Source organism: Lycium barbarum, chromosome 1 (assembly GCF_019175385.1).
Source record: "Lycium barbarum isolate Lr01 chromosome 1, ASM1917538v2, whole genome shotgun sequence".
Lineage (NCBI taxonomy): Eukaryota > Viridiplantae > Streptophyta > Magnoliopsida > Solanales > Solanaceae > Lycium > Lycium barbarum.
In genome coordinates, this window is record NC_083337.1 from 143,654,211 (window position 1) to 143,672,260 (window position 18,050).

The window sequence follows — 18,050 nt, forward strand, 5'->3', positions numbered from 1 at the left end:
TGAACAAATTTCTCGAAGGGTTGAAGATCAAGAAGATTGTATCAACTCTGTATCACCCATGTGCAAACGGACAAGCGGAATCCACGAACAAGACAATAATCCAAAACCTGAGGAAAAAACTCGAAGCATCAAAGCACCATTGGAGAGAAATATTACCGGAGATATTATGGGCTTACAAAACTACATCGAAATCGAGCACCGGAGAGACACCCTTCTCGTTGGTTTACGGGGCTGAAGCTCTTATCCCCGTAGAAGTTGGTGAACCGACCCTCCGGTTCCGATATGCAACCGAGGAATCAAACGGGGAGGCCATGGCCGTAAGACTCGACCTCACGGACGAGCTGCGAGAAAACGCATTGGTCCGTATTGCCGCTCAAAAACAAAGGGTAGAAAGATACTATAATCGGAGAGCCAATTTTCGTCACTTCCAAGTTGGGGACTTAGTACTCCGAAAGTGTCACACCCTAACCTTATTAGGGTGTGATGGGCACCCGACCTCGCATACGGAGCCGAGCGAACCCTCAGACTCTGATTTCATACATACTTTTTTCCAAATTTCCAGAATCTGACTACACGAAACATACAATAGGACTGTGAACAGACATTGTCCTGCGCAGCCACGTGTGTCAAACAGATCAGACATATCGTATCAAATCCAGAAGGCAGGCGGAATGTACATCGCCTGAACACATACATATATACGAACATGTAGGCCGTCTAGGCCATCATAGCAAACCGGGCCGCTTAGGACACAGATTTCAGACCAGACCAACAGAATCTGTAGACATGTGAAGCTGCTCACGAGCTGACTCTCTGAACCCGCAACTCTGTCTGCAAAGTCTCTAACACAGATCAGAAAACACAACATATGTATACTCTGACTCGGCGACACTCCGATGGGAAGTGGATCTCGCCAATTCCGCTGGAATCTCCTAGCCAATTCTTCAGATCATAGTGTACCTGCGTGGCATGAAACGCAGCCCCCGAAGAAAGGGGGTCAGTACGGAATATGTACTGAGTATGTAAGGCAAGAATACAGTAAACAAAATCATGATCAGAATCAAAAGTACGGAAGTATAATAAACAGAATCAGAATCAGACTCAAAAGTACAGAAATATAGCAGACGGTATCATAATCAGACTCAGATATACAGATCGTATGTACCATATACAAGATAGCAGAAACAACTTACTGGAACACAGACCATGCATGCCAAGAACGATATCCGGTCCTTTTCAGGACCCGGGGAAAACGTGGCGCCTCCCGGCCTTAGGCGCCACACACATCATACTTCAGAAGATTTGCTCTTGTCTCCAACACACATCATAATATCCGGATGTACAAATACATATAGGCGGTTCAGCGAACCAAACACATCATACTTCGTAACACATCATACTTCGGAATTCATATACGGCGCCCGGCCCTCAAGCGAGGAACTCGGGAACCGTGCGCACGATATAAACCGGCCCGGGACTCGGTGAAGGAAGCAGACTCTATGCACGAGCAGAAAATGAGAAACTAAATGCACATAATCAAGACTCAAGGGATTACCCTAACGTACTATCCGAATATCCGTAACAGATTACTTACACTAGAATACTTATATCAGAAAGATTATGTCAGAATACTTATCTCAGCGTATTTATGTCAGAATACTTACTTCAGAATACTTATTTGTATCAGAACTTTTCATACCAGAACGCTTATGCCATATACTTACATCAGAATATTTATGTCAGAATTCTCAGACCAGAATACTTATGTCAAAATACGGATGTCAGAACACCTAAGTCAGAATCCGCCTATCAGGATTATTAGATACTTAAACTAGGGAGGACATACAAATCATAAACAGACTCGGAATCACAGAATGGAATAGCCCCAATATATCAATATCACACCTTACTTTGCTCTAAGACATGCCAAAAGAAAGAAAGGGTAAGCCTTACATACCTGTGCCGCGACCCACTAGTTACGCTTATTCGTCCAACTTGTTAATCTACATTCAAAAGAGTTCATCCATTCATTAGATTCATTGTCACATACTTGTCTTAACCTTTCAAACACATTCACTTATATTCTGCCGGAATTTCGGCAACACCTCCCCTGTAAATATACCAACCCCGAGAATACGGCTCGGCTCCAAGTCAACAACAGCAATCCGGGAATTTGACCCGGCCAAACCGACAACCATACTAGCAATTATTCCATCAACAATTCAATAATCAATTCAATCCACTTCAATTCAATTCACATAATGTTCCAACAACTTAATCAACATATATAATCAATCTGAAACCATTCAAACATGATTCCATAACATTTCCAACAATCCACAAAATTATCCAAAACAACTCGACCCAAAACATAAGGCAGCCCAAAACCTTCCAAGTCCAAGGAAAGATCAACAACACATTTCTTTTCCTCCAAACTCATAAACCATACTAACAAGCTACACATTAGCAACATTATTTTCATCAACACAAAAGACCACCATTCAGTCAACATATCAACACACACAACTTCATGCATTTCATCCATTTCTACACATTACGACATGTTCAAAACGCTTATAACCACATCGTCCAACCCTAAATAAAATTAGTTCATTACCTTGACATACAAGGCAACCCATTTTCGGCCAACACTCCAACACCCATATTGCCATAAATCTCATTCATTTCACACTCCACAACATATACAACAATCAAATAACATTAAATAAAATTTGTTCATCATGCTCACACCAAAGAGACATACACACGGCCTCAACTTTCAACACACAACCTTTCATGGTTTCCATCCATTTTCATATACCATAACACATCCAACACATTCATAAAAATGCAAAGGAGGATTGAATCTTACCTTTTCCATTCAACTTTATTCTCGGCTAGCTTGAAGAATTGCGATAACGAACGGTTTTCTTGTCCCAACGACTACTCCACGTCGACGGGGGCCTTCCAATTAGTAGGAAAACATGAAAAGAATAATTTTCCATGATCAAAGTTGAGGGGCAGTTTCGGCCAGCCCCCTCCATGGCCGTTCCTCTTCTTATTGTTTCTTTCCTTCAAGCTTCTCCAATTCTCTAGAAATTTAAATGGTGAATTGTCTTGTTTTTCAAGACTTATACATATATATATATATATAAGTGTGCACATGGCCAAGCACATGGTCGGCCTTGCCCCCTTTTTTTTCTCCAAATTTTCTCAATTTTTCTCAAGTTTTCTAGAATTCTCCTTAGTTAATAACTAATAAATATTAGTCTTCTCTTGCAAGTTTTGTCCACTCATGTGTATAATTAGTCCTCCATTAAATAAAATGTAGACATAATAAGATATGTCACACGGCCAAGGGTTCTTCCGGAATTTTCTTGAACTCCTCGTGAAATTACCATTTTGCCCCTAAGTTCCCACATTATTTCCGTGGACCCTTTCGCGAATTTTCCTCCTTACCCTTGGCCTTTCTCAACATTTCCATTCTACTAATGTCCATAATTAGTATTTATAATCAACTTGTACATTAAAATAAATTTTTGAAAATGGTCGCGCCCTTAACTTTCCACGACGATTTTGAAATCTCCAAACGTACAAAATACGAGCTATAACAGAAAGGTTACCTTAAACACCAAGAATCCCAATGAGGGAAAACTGGGCCCGAACTGGAAAGGACCCTACAAGATAACCGAGGTAACGGGCAAGGGATTATATCAGCTGGAGTCCATAGACGGGCAGCGGTTGCGCAATAACTGGAATGTGGCCCATCTAAAGAGATACTACTGTTAAGGTAAGGAAACCTCATGTTTTCTCTCTTTTTGACCTTTTCTTTTTTACAGAAAGCCAAGCACCAGGCAGAGCAGAGAACGCAGAACTGAAAACACGTGTTGCACTCTTTTCCTTAGTACGGTTTTGTCCCAAAATGGGTTTTTCGACAAGGTTTTTAATGAGGCAACAAGTACAACGTGTTACTTGACAAAAACAAAGGACGAGTGTCCGGACCATCGAGGTCACACCCTCCGAGTGGGGACTTAATAGCACTCACCCAACCTTGCAGCTCGGATAAGTGTTAGGGGAATACTATGCCCACATCGAAGACTACCTCGGTCAAAGAAGACGGGGAATCTCAACACTTGCTACGGCAAAATTGCCCCGGCCAGTGGCCATAGCCTCCGATGTAAGGACCAAACGATCATAATGAATCGTGTCCCATTTAGCATTTGCTATAACAAAACTAAGGCCCGGCCATCGGCCATAGCCTTCGATGTAAGGACCAAACGATCATAATGAATCGTGTCCCATTTAGCATTTTCTACAGCAAAACTAAGGCCCGACCATCGGCCATAGCCTTCGATGTAAGGACCAAACGATCATAATGAATCGTGTCCCATTTAGCATTTGCTACAGCAAAACTAAGGCCCGGCCATCGGCCATAGCATTCGATGTAAGGACCAAACGATTATAATGAATCGTGTCCCAGTTTATATTTGCTACAGCAAAGGCAGAAGGAATTAAAATTCTCATATGTACAAACATTTTGCAAACACAAAGTTATCGAAAGTTTGGATAACAAAATCTCGGGTGTCTTTCTGTTAAATGGACTTTACCCCGATGATAACCGCCGTATTTCGGCACTGCCTCATTCACATACCCTATACCGGGCACTGTGGTCGAAATCCCACAAAGGCAACGAGGTCACAATGATCCAAGCCAAAATTTGATAAACTCCCCCAAACGGGGACTGTTACGGCAAAATTTAGCTAAGGCCGAAAGACGCTCGGCCCTAAAATATTGCCGAAAAATACCGGCCCTAAGGAAATGCCTAGCGATTCGGAGACATCTGAATTCACAAAGCATCGGGTAAGTCGTACGGGCACAATGAATTAACGACCGCGAGTCTACTTGTCCTAAAAAGGCATTACACAAGTCCTACGTGCACGGGGAGCTAACGACCACGAGTCAGCTCGCCCACAAAACGGACCAACAATTCTGGCAAAAATAGTAATGAACATTCAAGCAAGGAAACCGGAAAGATGGATCTCTCATTCATGTAAATTTATACAAAGGTGTTTTACATCAAAACCAAAGGCAAAAAGTAAAAACCCAAGTACATGCCCTATGCTATCCGGCTTGACTAGAGGCGGAGTGGTCAGACTCGGTCCGCTCGGAGTCATCTGATTTAGACCCAAGAGCGCGGTTGGCCTCCTCCTCGATCCCTTTGGCTTCGAGTATCAGGGCCGAAAGATTCTCAAAGCCATGCTCAGCTTGCTCGAGGGTAATCCTCCGAGACTTTCACTTCTCATATTCGGCAACAATGGCAGTATGAGCCTCGGTGGCCTCCACATTCTTCAAAGCCTCCTCCAAATCGGTCTCGGCCTTGGCCAACTTTGCAGCCAAAACACCCCGGTCCTCTTCGAGGGCATCTTGCCTTCGAGTGGCCGCTTCGAGCTCGGCCTTGAGAGCATCATTGGCGTTTACCGCCTCCGCAAATTCGGTCTTCAGGTTCTCATACATCTGAGCCCTTTTCTCAGCTTTCTCCTCGAACGTCCTCATACGCTCTTTGTACAGGGTAGTCTCAAATTCGAGCAGCCGGTTCTTCTCGGCCAAGCCCGTTGCATCGGACTTCACCAAATCTAGCTCCCCCCGGAGTTGAGAAACTGTGACCTCGAGCTCATCCAGCCTCGAGGAAAATCGAGCATTCTCCCGGCTAAGACCGATATTGTCAGCTTCAAGACTCCGATTGTACTCGGTCATCGCGGACAGCTCACTCTTCAACTGACAGTTCTCGGCCTTTGCCGCATCAAGCTCGGGTCGGAGGTGGGAAAGAGCGACCGCCCGGTTCAACTCCTCCTCTTTCTCTCGGAGGAGGTGCAGATACTTCTCCGTTTCCCGGCCCTGGGCGTCCAGTTGGCCCCTAAGATCGTCCATCTCTTGCTGGGCACGGACGAAGGCTTCGTTGACAAGCACCACACTCTGCGAACAAAACAAATTAAAAACTTGGATGAAACGAAATGGAAATTCTCGAAGAAGCTGTGCAAAAACGGCTATATATCTTACCCGGTTTCCAGCATGTATGCCCTCGTTCATAAGACATTGCCAGGAGACCCCGGTCATCTTGCGTTTTTCTGAATCCGAGACCAGAGGCCTCAGATAGCTCGCCACGCCCACCGGGCGAGAAAGGAAGCTACAATCTTCCGGGACGGTAACCGTAACCGATCTTGTTCTCCTCGGCTCCACACTTGGGGCTGAAAAAATACGCATCAAGCTGTCCCTAGCCCAGAGCCGGAGGTCCGGCTAGCCGACCTCGTGGCCCGAGGGATCGGAAGATGCCCGAATCCAGCAGCTTCACCGGTCGCAGGAGGGGTACCCGCGAACATGTCCTCAAAATCATCGACCCTCGGAGCGGGACTGAAGGAACTTGGAGCGGCCTCAGTATCTTCGGCAAAGGCCGGGGGCTTCGCAGTTGCAGCAGGCTCAAACTCGGGAGTCGGATGAGCGTCTACGGGAGCTTCTGTCTCCGGTTCTGGCCCGGTCCCTTGGTCGGCTTCAGCAGTGGCCGCCTCCCAGGGCCTCTTTGTCCTTTGCAGGGTAGCATCTTCCGAAGAAGTTTAACCTGAAATGTCGACAAAGTCAATAGACCGAAGAGGAACCGGAGAAAGAATTTCTTCCGCATCTGGGTGTGGGATAGGAACCAGGAGACCTTCGCCAGCAGAAGGCAGGGGTGTAACGGACACAGCCTCCTCTGGTATTGGAGCCACAGAAGGGGTTGAGTCGACTCTCCGAATGACGATATCGGGCTCTGTTTCGTCCCTTGGGGACCGAGCGACACCCCTCGCCTTTTTTTTTTTTGGCTTCTGCCCCCTTTCGGAGAGCCTTTTCCTCTTTGCAGCATCGGCAAGAATACGAGACGAGCTCGCTGTGTCAAACTCGGGCGCCGATGTTGTGGGCGCACTCGCCGATTCTGGTCTGGGGACCACCGAGCCCTTTGGCAGACTTGAAAATTAAAGATGTTAGCGAAGGTTGGAGGGTGTGACGGCTACGGATAATAAGAGATACGATAAACTCGAGTAAAAATAAAATACTACCGTGGTTTTGGGCGACCCATCGGCCACGTGACAGGTGGGCCCATGTATGGTTGTCGTGGTCGTACTGACTGAGGAGTGCCGTGACCCATTCATTGAGGTCACGGACGACCGGGGGAATGTATCCGTTGGCTAATAAAGATAAGAAAAGCAGTAGGAAAATAAGACCGAAGAATGACAAAACATATAAAGGCGATAACTCGAAGTACAGGCTTACGTTTGTTGCTCCACTCCTCCGGGAAGGGCATGAAATCATTCGGAATGATGTCCGAGGTCCGCACCCGGACGAACAGCTCCAACCAGCCTCGGTCTCTGTCTTCATCCATCTTCGAAAAGAAGGGATTCCTGCTGCGTTTTGCCAGTTTTATTACGCCACCCCGGAAAAACCTCGGGGAATATAGGCGTATCAAGTGGGCCAACGTGAGCTCTTTTTAGGCGTTATTGGCCAGTAGCCGGAGACACGCCACGACCCTCCAAACAATTGGGCCAATTTGGGCCAAGGTCACACCGTAAGTCCGGCACATGTCAAGGATGACCGGGTCAATCGGAGGGTCGAGTTTGAGAGTAAAGGGGTAGGTGTAAACGTACAAAAAGCCCCTCCGGTGGTCGGTGACTGATTCGTTCGGCCCGGGAGCGAAAACTTGAACCGAATGTGTATTCCACCCACAGTCAGCCCGGACCAGGTCGAGCTTATCCTCGGTAATGGAGGAAGGGTATTGCCTCACATCGAACCCCCTGTCGGACACCGACGAAGGTTTTTCAACCTCGAGGTCTTTGTTGAAGTTGAAGTTGAATTTGGCCGGTATGATATCCGAGGTTGTAGGCTCGAAGGAGCTCTTTGCTTTAGCCGGAGATACGGCCTCGGTTCCTGGGGATGAGACCGAGGGAATGTCATGAGAAGTGGTTTCAGACATTTCTGAAATATGAAAAGAGGAGATTGAGTGGGTTCTGGAAGGAAGTGAAAAAGAGTAAGGGAACAGGCGGGCCAAGAAAGTGGTAGAACAAGAAGCAGCGACACTCGAGTAAGAGCAGTTGACGAAGGTGGTAGCAAGTTTGCTTCTTTTCACGTGGTGTGAGTGATGAATTAGCAGCAAGTTTGTATTGAAGGAGAGGGAGTGCAGCAAAGAGTGAAAGAGAAGGGGAAATGGATCGTGAAATGTTAAAATGAAGGAGTGAAGAGCCTTATATAGGCATGGGAAAGGAGCGGTTACCAATGCCGGCCAATCAGGGGAAGCCACGTGTCCCCATAATTAATAAGAGGCGACTCGAAACGACGTGCGTACGGCGGTTGTCAGAACAGACCGTCCGGGATAAGACACGTGGCCGATGGAAAGGGAGACGTGACGCAATTGTTCCCGCCAAAATGAGAAGATAACGACGAGCCAATAGAGTCACCGGTTTCATGATTCATCCACTTCCCGTTACTCCGATAGATCGGTGGTCCGAAAAGTGTGGGGACTATCTGTATACGGTAAAAACCGGATATGAGTCAAACGGGAGAAACGAGGAACCGAAGGAAGAAAAGGACGAGAGCATACATGAAGATTCTAGTTCTGAACCGGAGCTAAGTAAAGGCACCATTTGGTCCGGTTTCTTCGTCACCGGACCGATCGAGGCCGTTAGTCCGGTTATCGGTAGTCATTGGTCCGGTAAAGCCGTTGCGCGTGAGCCACGCATCGGTAGCGTCCTGCCATGATCAACCACCAACCATGCGTGTGTCAGACAGTACGGCTTACCTAATCCGCTCAGAGCTGTCCTTCTCTGTATTTTTTAATGATTTGTATTGTGTGAGGCCCATAGAAGAGACACTATAAATAAGGCTCATCCCCCTCCATTGAGGGGGTTGACTTCTTCATTCTTCCAAGAACACTTGTAATAGCAAAACATATATGCAATTTCTCTCTCTCTCTCTAAGATTGGATTCGGTCCACAACAATTATATGCATTTCCGTTGTATTTCTTCAAACAAGTATTGTGCGTCCTTTGGCAAACATTAATACACTTCACCAATTGCTTTGTTACATAACATTCATACATTCCATTTTTCATACGATTTATATCGGGATCCAAACACATATCCTATACCTACTTACAAATTCAATTGCTTATCCAATACGGGGTAAAAAGTGATGTGTTAAATTTTCACAAGATTAAAGTCCATATATGTGGGTCATTTGCCCCATAAACGACTTGCGACATAGTTTATTCGTCGAATATGCCCAAAAGACTCCTACCCACGCACGTGCACATGCAAACATATACTCCCCCGTCCCATAATAAGTGTCACCTTAGCAAAAAATACATATATTAAGAAACTAATAATGCAATGTGAAGTTTACTAAATTACCCTTACATAAAAAAAATAATTATTTTTTTCTCTTGATTAGAGCATTGGGAATTCTATAATACCAAATTACTATGTGGCTTTTCTAATAATTGTTTATATGTTACTTTAACTTGTCACTTTTTGTCTAAGGGTGGAGTTGAAAAAACTAGTCAATTTATGTCACGTGACACTTATTATGGGATGGAGGGAGTATATATCTTCCCTTTCAATATAAGTTTTTTTTTTTTAAGTTATCCCAAAAAGTATATTTTTTTATATGTAAATAATTTAGTTTTAAATTTTTTATTTTATTTTTGATGAAATGATTTATAGCCATAAATATTTATAGTAATTTAGATTATAATTTTTTTTTAAAACGTCAAATGATGCCACGTAAATGAGGGGGGAGAGCAGTATATTATTACTCCACAATTTAGATTGCACTTATTTAGAAAAAAGTTTATGCAGGTAGTATAAAGATTTCTTGTTGTAAATTTTAGCATTTCGAGTTTTACACAGTGGTAAATTTTATATTTTTATTGTTGAAAAAACTCAAAAATTTCTCAGGTTTCGCCTCACACATGTCTCAATGCTAAGGCCACATGTTGATAGCTATTTTATTACTCCTTGTGTGATGTGGCAGACCTACGTCGGCATTTGGAAGAAAATGAACATCCAGAAGAGCACATGCACAAGCCGGGCGAATGCACGTGACGTGGAAGAGGTGTTCGTATTTCATTTGGCACCTGTAATTAAAACACAAATCGTTTCTTTCCACGTGTTACATATGACACAACATAGAGCGAGTGTGGTGTTTAATCGTTACTCTCGCGAGTGGTGTATTTTACGTCACGAGTCAGTACCATGTTTGTCCCGTTCTCTAACTGCAGTACTTTTTTTATTTTGGGCTCTCAGATCACGAAAAGGAGTTCGGAAATTCTACTTCTTTTGAAATGACCTTATTGCCCTCTTCAGTCTTCACTTAACCCGTATATCTGCAAATATGTAATTTTTGTAAAGAGTAGAACAAATAGTATGTTTTATCTGACATATTTCAGTTTTTGTACTCCCTTCATTTCAATTTATATGAACCCATTTGACTGGACACGATATTTAAGAAAGAGGGACGGCTTTTGAAACTTGTAGTTCAAAATAAGCCTTGAAAATTTGTGTGGCTGTAAATCATTCATAAAGTGAATTTGTTTCCAAATTAGGAAAGAGGTCATTCATTTTGACACGGACTAAAAAGGAAATAGGTTCAAACAAATTGAAACAGAGGGAGTATTAGTAATAACAAATGTGTACAACACAAAAGGTTATTGGGTGATGGATAAGATCCCTCCATAACTTTACTAAAGGTCTCGACTTCGAGCGTAGAGAATGAAAATTCATAGCAGGAAAACTCTTTTCTTTAATAGATTTTATGCTAAGCAAATTTCAATTAATCGAAACCCCAAATTAAATATTAGACACTTGATAAAAATGTAAATAAAAAAATCCACCTTATGCTTTATATTCCTTTACTATAATAGAAATTTGACTATCAAAATTTACAACTTTACAAATTTATATTTGTAAGAGTGTATAAATTAGCTCGAGAATTACCTCATTACAAAAAAGAATAAGATATTTTAAAAGAAAAAGATCAAAACACCAACTTATTTAGACAAGTAGAACTAGAAAACAATATAGATTGTCGAAGTGTTTCTTCAGCACATGATATATCAACCAAAATTAGAGTGATTGAAGAAAATATTTCTACTGATCATTTTACCTAATTCAGTTTACTTAGATATAGTTTATACACATCAAAGGATTGAGTGTTTAATACACATCTCACCAGTTTTACTTGCCTCAAAACATATTAGAAAAGTCAACTACAAAGTGCAAGTTCTTTTAACAAAAAAAGAAAGAGAAAAATGAATACCTATTATATAAAGTAAAAGATCTACTTTAAACATTTTAATAAAATCAAATTCCATTATTGTATCTATTAATGAAATTTATTAATATTCAGGATATTGAAGAGGATTTATAAAGATTTTACATAGGTACATTAATATCACACAAATCAAATTTCACGAGCCCAACCTCATTCATTAAAATCAAAACGTTTTTCTATTTGGAGAATTTATAGAATTTAAAAGCAGGGGCTATTTCGACATTTTGTATAGAGCAAAGAGCTCCACACACAGTTCCCATCTAGAATGCTACTACTAGTAGTACTATATAAAATCCTCTTTGAGATCCACAATAGAGAAAACGAAACTGAAGATATTATTTTTCAGTAAGCTAAGAGAGAGGAGTTAAAAAAAAATAAAAAATGGGGATTAGGGTTTGGATTTGGTTATTTGTGTGTGTTTTGGCATTGGTAGGATCGCAATGTTACGGTTCTGAGAGCGAAGAAAAGGAGTTCGTTGTGACTTTAGATCACTCCAATTTCTCTGATTTTGTAGGTCGACACAAATTCGTCGTCGTTGAGTTCTACGCCCCTTGGTAATTAATTAATCAATTAGCACTAATATTTGTTTTCGTAAATATTGTTTTGATTTTCGTTAGTGTGCGCATCTTTCAGATATTGAAAGTCGATCGGTGTTTTGTTTGAAAGTTATGATGGTTTAGTTAATGAAAGCTTAAATAGATGCCAAAGCTTGGATCTTTTACTATTTTAGATCTAGAGTGCTCTTTTTATGACAATGGTTTTTATGGAAATATTCTGTTAGGAAAATATTTACTTTGGAAAATCATTTTCACGTGTTTAATTTGATATAAAAGTTGTAGAGATATGCTAAGGGATCGTTTGGCCATGAAAATTGTGAGTATTTGATAAAGTAGTAGTTTTTGTTATCGAAGTGAAAATTGGAGTTGTGTGTGGCCATGAATACAAATTGGAGTTCTTCTTGAATTTATGTGAGTCATTTGGAGTGAAAATAACTTTTTGGTGTTTTTTCAAATTCCAGAGTCTTCCTATATTTTATGGCCAAACATGATTTCCGGAATTCAACCCCGGGAAAAAAGTAGAAAAAATTTCATGGCCAAACGGCCAATAGTCATACAAATTGCAGAGTAAGTATTGGGGATTGTAGTTTGGGGATTCTTTGAGGTGTAAAGATTGATAGCAATGTATAAGTCTTGAATTGAATGGAGTAAGTGATATGGAATAAGATGGAATGTTTGTAAGGAAAAGATACTTATGGGCAATAAATTCATTCTACCATCTTTTCCTTGGATCACCAAAATTCTAGGTAAAGAAATACTGGAAACAATTGCACCAAAGAATGATGTTTATTTTGACTTAATAATACAGTTGATCTTCTGACTAAACGGTCAAAGCTAGAAGCTTTAGTGCATTTTGATGATTGAAAAATAACATTGTTTGCCATTTCTGTTTCTTAGCTCCGATTACTGTCTATATTTAAGTTATGTGAAAATAGTATGCCTCAAATTGGAAGCAACTTGCCTTTTTTCACCAAGTTTATTAATTACTTTGATATTTTACAGGTGTGGTCATTGCAAGAAACTTGCTCCAGAAGTAAGAACCACTAACACATTCCTCGGTATCTTAAAAAAAAAAAGTAATCAGGTTTTGGAGCATAAGGAAGGACAATAGGTTTTAACATTTTGCTTGGTTTATTTGCAGTATGAGAAAGCAGCACAAGTTTTAAGTCAGAATGATCCACCAGTTGTTCTGGCCAAAGTTGATGCCAATGAGGAGCAAAACAAAATTCTCGCTAGTGAGTTCGAGATAAGAGGTTTCCCCACAATTAAGATCTTGAGGTATGGAGGTAGCGTTGTTCAAGATTACAAAGGACCACGTGAGGCAGACGGTATTGTCTCTTACGTGAAGAAACAAAGTGGCCCTGCTTCTACTGAAATTAAATCTTCTGAGGATGCAAATGCTTTTATAGATGCCAATAAGATCATTATCGTAAGTGGTCCCCTTCCCTATGTATCTCTCCCATTGTATATGTATACACTCACAAAAACACATATGCTGACACCGGGGACCCGATACACAAATACCCACACTAACAAATTATCTCTCATGCAGAATTGGAGTTGATAAGTATGGTTTTATAATTCTTGTAGGTTGGGGTCTTTCCGGAGTTCTCTGGCGAGAAATTTGAGAATTTCACAGCTGCGGCTGAGAGATTGCGTTCTGACTATGATTTTGCTCATACTTCTGATGCTAAACTCCTTCCTCGTGGGGATTCATCAGTTTCTGGCCCTGTTGTTAGGCTATTCAAGCCCTTTGATGAACTTTTTCTAGATTTCCAGGTATTGAATCTGTGTAAAATTTACACTTCCTCGTGTACTAGACAAAGTTTCATCAAATGATCACATGTACTTGTAGGAGTTCGATGTGGATGCCCTGGCAAAGTTTGTCGAAGAAGCAAGTATTCCTACTGTGACTGTTTTTAACAAGGACCCCAACAACCATCCATTTGTTATTAAATTCTTCAACAGTCCAAACGCCAAGGTGCGCCGTTAACTTAGTCTACTAGATTTACATTGCGTGTTGAGATTCTGATAGTCTTCTTGCTGTCTAAACCTGCACCTGCTTTCCAAATTCTTTTTGTTGATAGATCTCTTTAGTTCAAATATATAAGAAGCGATATATTATGCTCTTATTCTGAGGTGTCTCTTGATTTCCATTTTGGAAGAACATTGTTTGATATCTTAGAAGAGTAAATGTGGATCAAGGTTTTCTTTTTAAGCTATTTGTTTGGTAGGTTCTTTTTAAGTTAGTTTCTTTACTTCTAATTTATGGTCTTTCATTGTACTCGTTGTTAGATGCTCTTTCATTTCTGCAATCAGCATGAACTCTTCCTGTATAATGATAAAGCGCCACAAGCAAAGATAGATCAGTAAAGAGTGGTGCAAGATTCAGCTGTTTTCCCTAAAATTATCCTTGTTCTTCCGGGAGGTCTTTAGTGTAATCAAATAATTTTTTTTCTCGTTGCTGCTTGTTTAACATCCTAGTAGATTGCACTTCCCAGAGCTAGTTGAGAATTGTCTACTTTAAACTTGGCATATCTTCCGGTTCTGCTATGATTGCTGTACTCGGATATGCACTTCATGCATCCAAATATTGTCTCTTTGCTGAAGTGCAATCTTAATAGTCTCTCTGTGCTGGACTATTTAGAGCTTGAGACCTTATTCCTGTAACCCCCCCTCCCTTTCCCCCTTCTAGCTAAAAAACCCCCAAATTTCCCTATTACATTTGGAAGTAGTTTCTAATCAAAGTATATGGAATTGCAGGCTATGTTGTTTGTAAACTTCAGCAATGACCAAATTGATACTTTCAAATCCAAGTATCAAGAAGTTGCTGAGCAGTTCAAAGGCAAGGACATTAGTTTCCTAATTGGTGATGTTGAGGCCAGTCAAGGTGCCTTCCAGGTTAGGTTTCTAAATTCTTTTTAGTTGTGTTTGAATCATTTCTTGTTTATTGACGTTAACGTGATGATATATTTGGCTTCGCTGTGCAGTACTTTGGACTCAAAGAGGATCAGGTACCTCTAATCATCATACAGACAAGTGATGGAGAGAAGTATCTCAAACCAAATGTTGAGCCTGATCACATTGCTTCATGGGTTAAGGAGTTTAAGGTGATGATGCTTCTGGCTTTTTCTTTTACCTGTTTCTCTTGGATTAATTGTTTCTCCAGGTTTTCTCATCTACTATCTATATAAATTCATCTTATATTTCCCTTTTGTTGTACAATCTAAGTGATGTATGGATTTGTCTTCTTAAATTCAAAGTTCTTCTTAATAAGTAAACGAATTGAATGTAAAGAAAAGTCCTAGAGAAACATTGTTTCTATGGGCAATTTGTTTCTTGTATTGTTTCTGAAGTAATTACTCGATCACACTTCAGGACGGCAAGGTGAAACCTTTCAAAAAATCAGAACCTATCCCAGAGGTTAACAGTGAACCTGTTAAAGTTGTGGTTGCTGACAGCTTCCAGGATATGGTTTTCAACTCTGCGAAGAATGGTATTCCCTACCTATTGTTCAAATTTTATTGACATTTTGTTCAGTTGCATTTTAGGTAGTTCATATAGGTTTTATTGTTCTATTCTATGCATTCTTATGTAGTGTAAGTAATTGAAAATCAAATTGTATATTTCGCATGGCTTTTCAGCGTGACATATATATAGTTATGAACACACTAGGCTGACAAACAGTGGCTGGTTGGAGATAAGTTGTAACAACTTCTTCTCACTAGGCTGTTCAAAAGATGTTGATAAGTGGCACTATCAAACGTATGCAATAAGTCTTAACATCTGCGGAATAGGACATAGTATTAAGTAAATAAGTTGAATTACAATGGAAAGTTACGAGTCAATCATGTGTGGCATAGAACAATTTCTTCCTTGATCTTCCCGAGGCGCATTATCCTTCTGTTCATCTTGCTCATCTTCCTGAACTCATACATGTCCTTTTGTTACATTTTTTTTTTTTTTTTGGATATGCAGCAATGATAATATATGTGATTGTTGTTTCTTATAGTACTTATTGAGTTCTACGCCCCTTGGTGTGGACACTGCAAGCAGTTGGCCCCGATCCTTGATGAAGTGGCTGTCTCGTTCGAAAATGATGCAGATGTTATGATTGCCAAAATTGTGAGTTTCCCACTCAAAACTCTTCATTCTCTCATTTTTCTGGAATATACTTCGAACCTTGATTATGTTTATTGCTTGTAGAGTAAAAATGGAGGAACATGTTGGGCCACCAAGTTCTTTTTGGTGTCAGGGAATAGAGGAATGTTCCTTTTAGGAATTAAAAGTGGGGTCCGTAACTTTTTGTCATGTAGAGTGTGTGATTGCAGTTCTTTATGCAAAACTGGATTAGATTTGGGCCCAGATAATAATAAATGAGTATCAATCTGGACAAAGTACTATCTAATGTTCACTTTGACCATCATACCTAAGGTTGAGTGTTTCCCAGCATAGTGAGGTGTTGCATAGGACTGAAGGTAAAAGGATCAAGCCTGAGGTAGCAATTATCTGCTTGCTAGTATAGGCTTTGGAGATTACATGCTGCATGCATTGTTTACCTAGGAAATTGTCACGCCCAACACGTGAAACAATGTGCTAAAATATTGTTGCAGTTGTATTATCTTAATAGCGAAAAGTGCAGTGTTTCATGCCTTTTATTTTTAAACGTGTCTCGTTTCCCCCCTAGTGTACAGGTTGGCTCCTTTTTTAGGGTAGCTATTGCAATCCTCTAAATATTTGTAGAGTACTGGAAATTTCTAACTGTGTCTTCTTTTCCTGTTATGTAGGATGCTACTGCTAATGATATTCCACAGGGAACTTTTGAGGTGCAAGGTTATCCTACTCTTTATTTCAAGTCAGCAAGTGGAAAGATCTCGCTGCATGAAGGTGACAGGACCAAGGAAGGCATTATTGACTTTATCCAGAAGAATCGGGATAAAGCTGCGGAGCAAGATGCGAGAAAAGAGGAGCTATAAACTTTAGGTAACTGTACTTCTAGATCTGAACATTTTTACCACTTGTTAAGTATAGAGGTCGCATTTGGAGTTCTGTCATCTGTTTTGTAGTTTTACCTGCAATTCAACCCATACCTGGTGTTTTCTGTAAGTGTTGGTAAAAGGGGTAATTAATGAGGTAAATCTTGGAAGTACTTGGAATAAAATGGACAAGAAATGAAATTAATCAGAGCTTAAGATTTTTGAGAAATATGTAGGGAGGAAATAGAGAAAAATATTTCACTGTGTGCTTGCTTTGAGTGATAACTAAAGAAGAAAGGGGGAAGTCCTTAAACTATCCCTTCCTTTCTCTACTATGCAGCATAGGGGAAGTTTTATCTTGGTTTTGGGACGATGTTAATAATTGTAATCAGTTTCGACTTGGTTTTTGTTTGCATATATGTTGTCTAAATTTTCTCGCCACTTCTGACAGGAAGAAATGAACGAGAGGAGATTTTGAAGTCCCCTAAAGCAGTTGGCATGGCGCTGGCTGCCTTACTGACTGCAAGCTCCCCGTGAAGTGAGGAAACAAGCGCACGACATCTCCACCTTTTCTCCCGCCCCACCTCAATTCCCAAAGATAGCCCCTTCTTACCCCATAGTCTGTAATCAAATGTTTTTCTGATAAGCAGGATTTTCCGAGGATTAGGTATCATAGCAAAGCCTCTATGGTTTGAGTAGTTGCATCTCAGTATGTTGAATGGTTTTCTGGAGAAATTGTCAATTTAAGTTATTTACAAAGCTAAGTGAGCCCTTTAATCTCTGCTTGGAATGCCTCTTGCTTATAGGACTGGCTTCTAGCTCTGTTGTTTTCTCTGACCGCATAAAGAAAGCTTGCACATGGAGCGATTTCACTTGGTAACAAATTGATATTGTTAGAAGATTACACCGGCCTCTTCTCTGAGATGTAGAGGTTGAGTGCAGTCTAGTTTTGTCAGTGACCTTTTATCCCAGGAAGGGACACTATAAATCCTCCTAAAAATGGGAGGGGGAAAAAAAAAAAAAATGTAGCGATAACATCCATAAACCCAATGTTGTCTATACACTCTAGGTTCCTAGTGCCGACACGGACTATGCAGACGTGCATGTGTAGTGAGGTTGTTCATTATCCTTAAGTATTTTATTTCCTGTGTTAAGTCACTTGGGCAT

The 18,050-nt window shown here is 40.9% G+C and overlaps 1 protein-coding gene across 1 annotated transcript; it reads left to right on the forward strand.

Moving 5' to 3' along the window:
- Positions 1-11,658: 11,658 nt before the first annotated feature.
- On the forward strand, positions 11,659-17,664 carry LOC132641417 (protein disulfide-isomerase). Its single transcript, XM_060358410.1, has 11 exons — positions 11,659-11,904; positions 12,910-12,940; positions 13,049-13,336; positions 13,498-13,686; positions 13,763-13,888; positions 14,671-14,808; positions 14,898-15,017; positions 15,286-15,403; positions 15,920-16,032; positions 16,695-16,890; positions 17,335-17,664. Exons 1-10 carry the CDS (start codon positions 11,732-11,734, stop codon positions 16,881-16,883), a joined length of 1,485 nt encoding a protein of 494 aa, XP_060214393.1. The 5' UTR covers positions 11,659-11,731; the 3' UTR covers positions 16,884-16,890; positions 17,335-17,664.
- Positions 17,665-18,050: the final 386 nt, after the last annotated feature.

Bases quoted from the DNA above. Each gene is read 5' to 3' on its own strand.
- LOC132641417 (XM_060358410.1), top strand. From the start codon at position 11,732: ATGGGGATTAGGGTTTGGATTTGGTTATTTGTGTGTGTTTTGGCATTG. The intron at 12,941-13,048 runs GTAAGAACCACT...GTTTATTTGCAG, and splicing joins GCAAGAAACTTGCTCCAGAA to TATGAGAAAGCAGCACAAGT. The intron at 13,337-13,497 runs GTAAGTGGTCCC...TAATTCTTGTAG, and splicing joins ATGCCAATAAGATCATTATC to GTTGGGGTCTTTCCGGAGTT.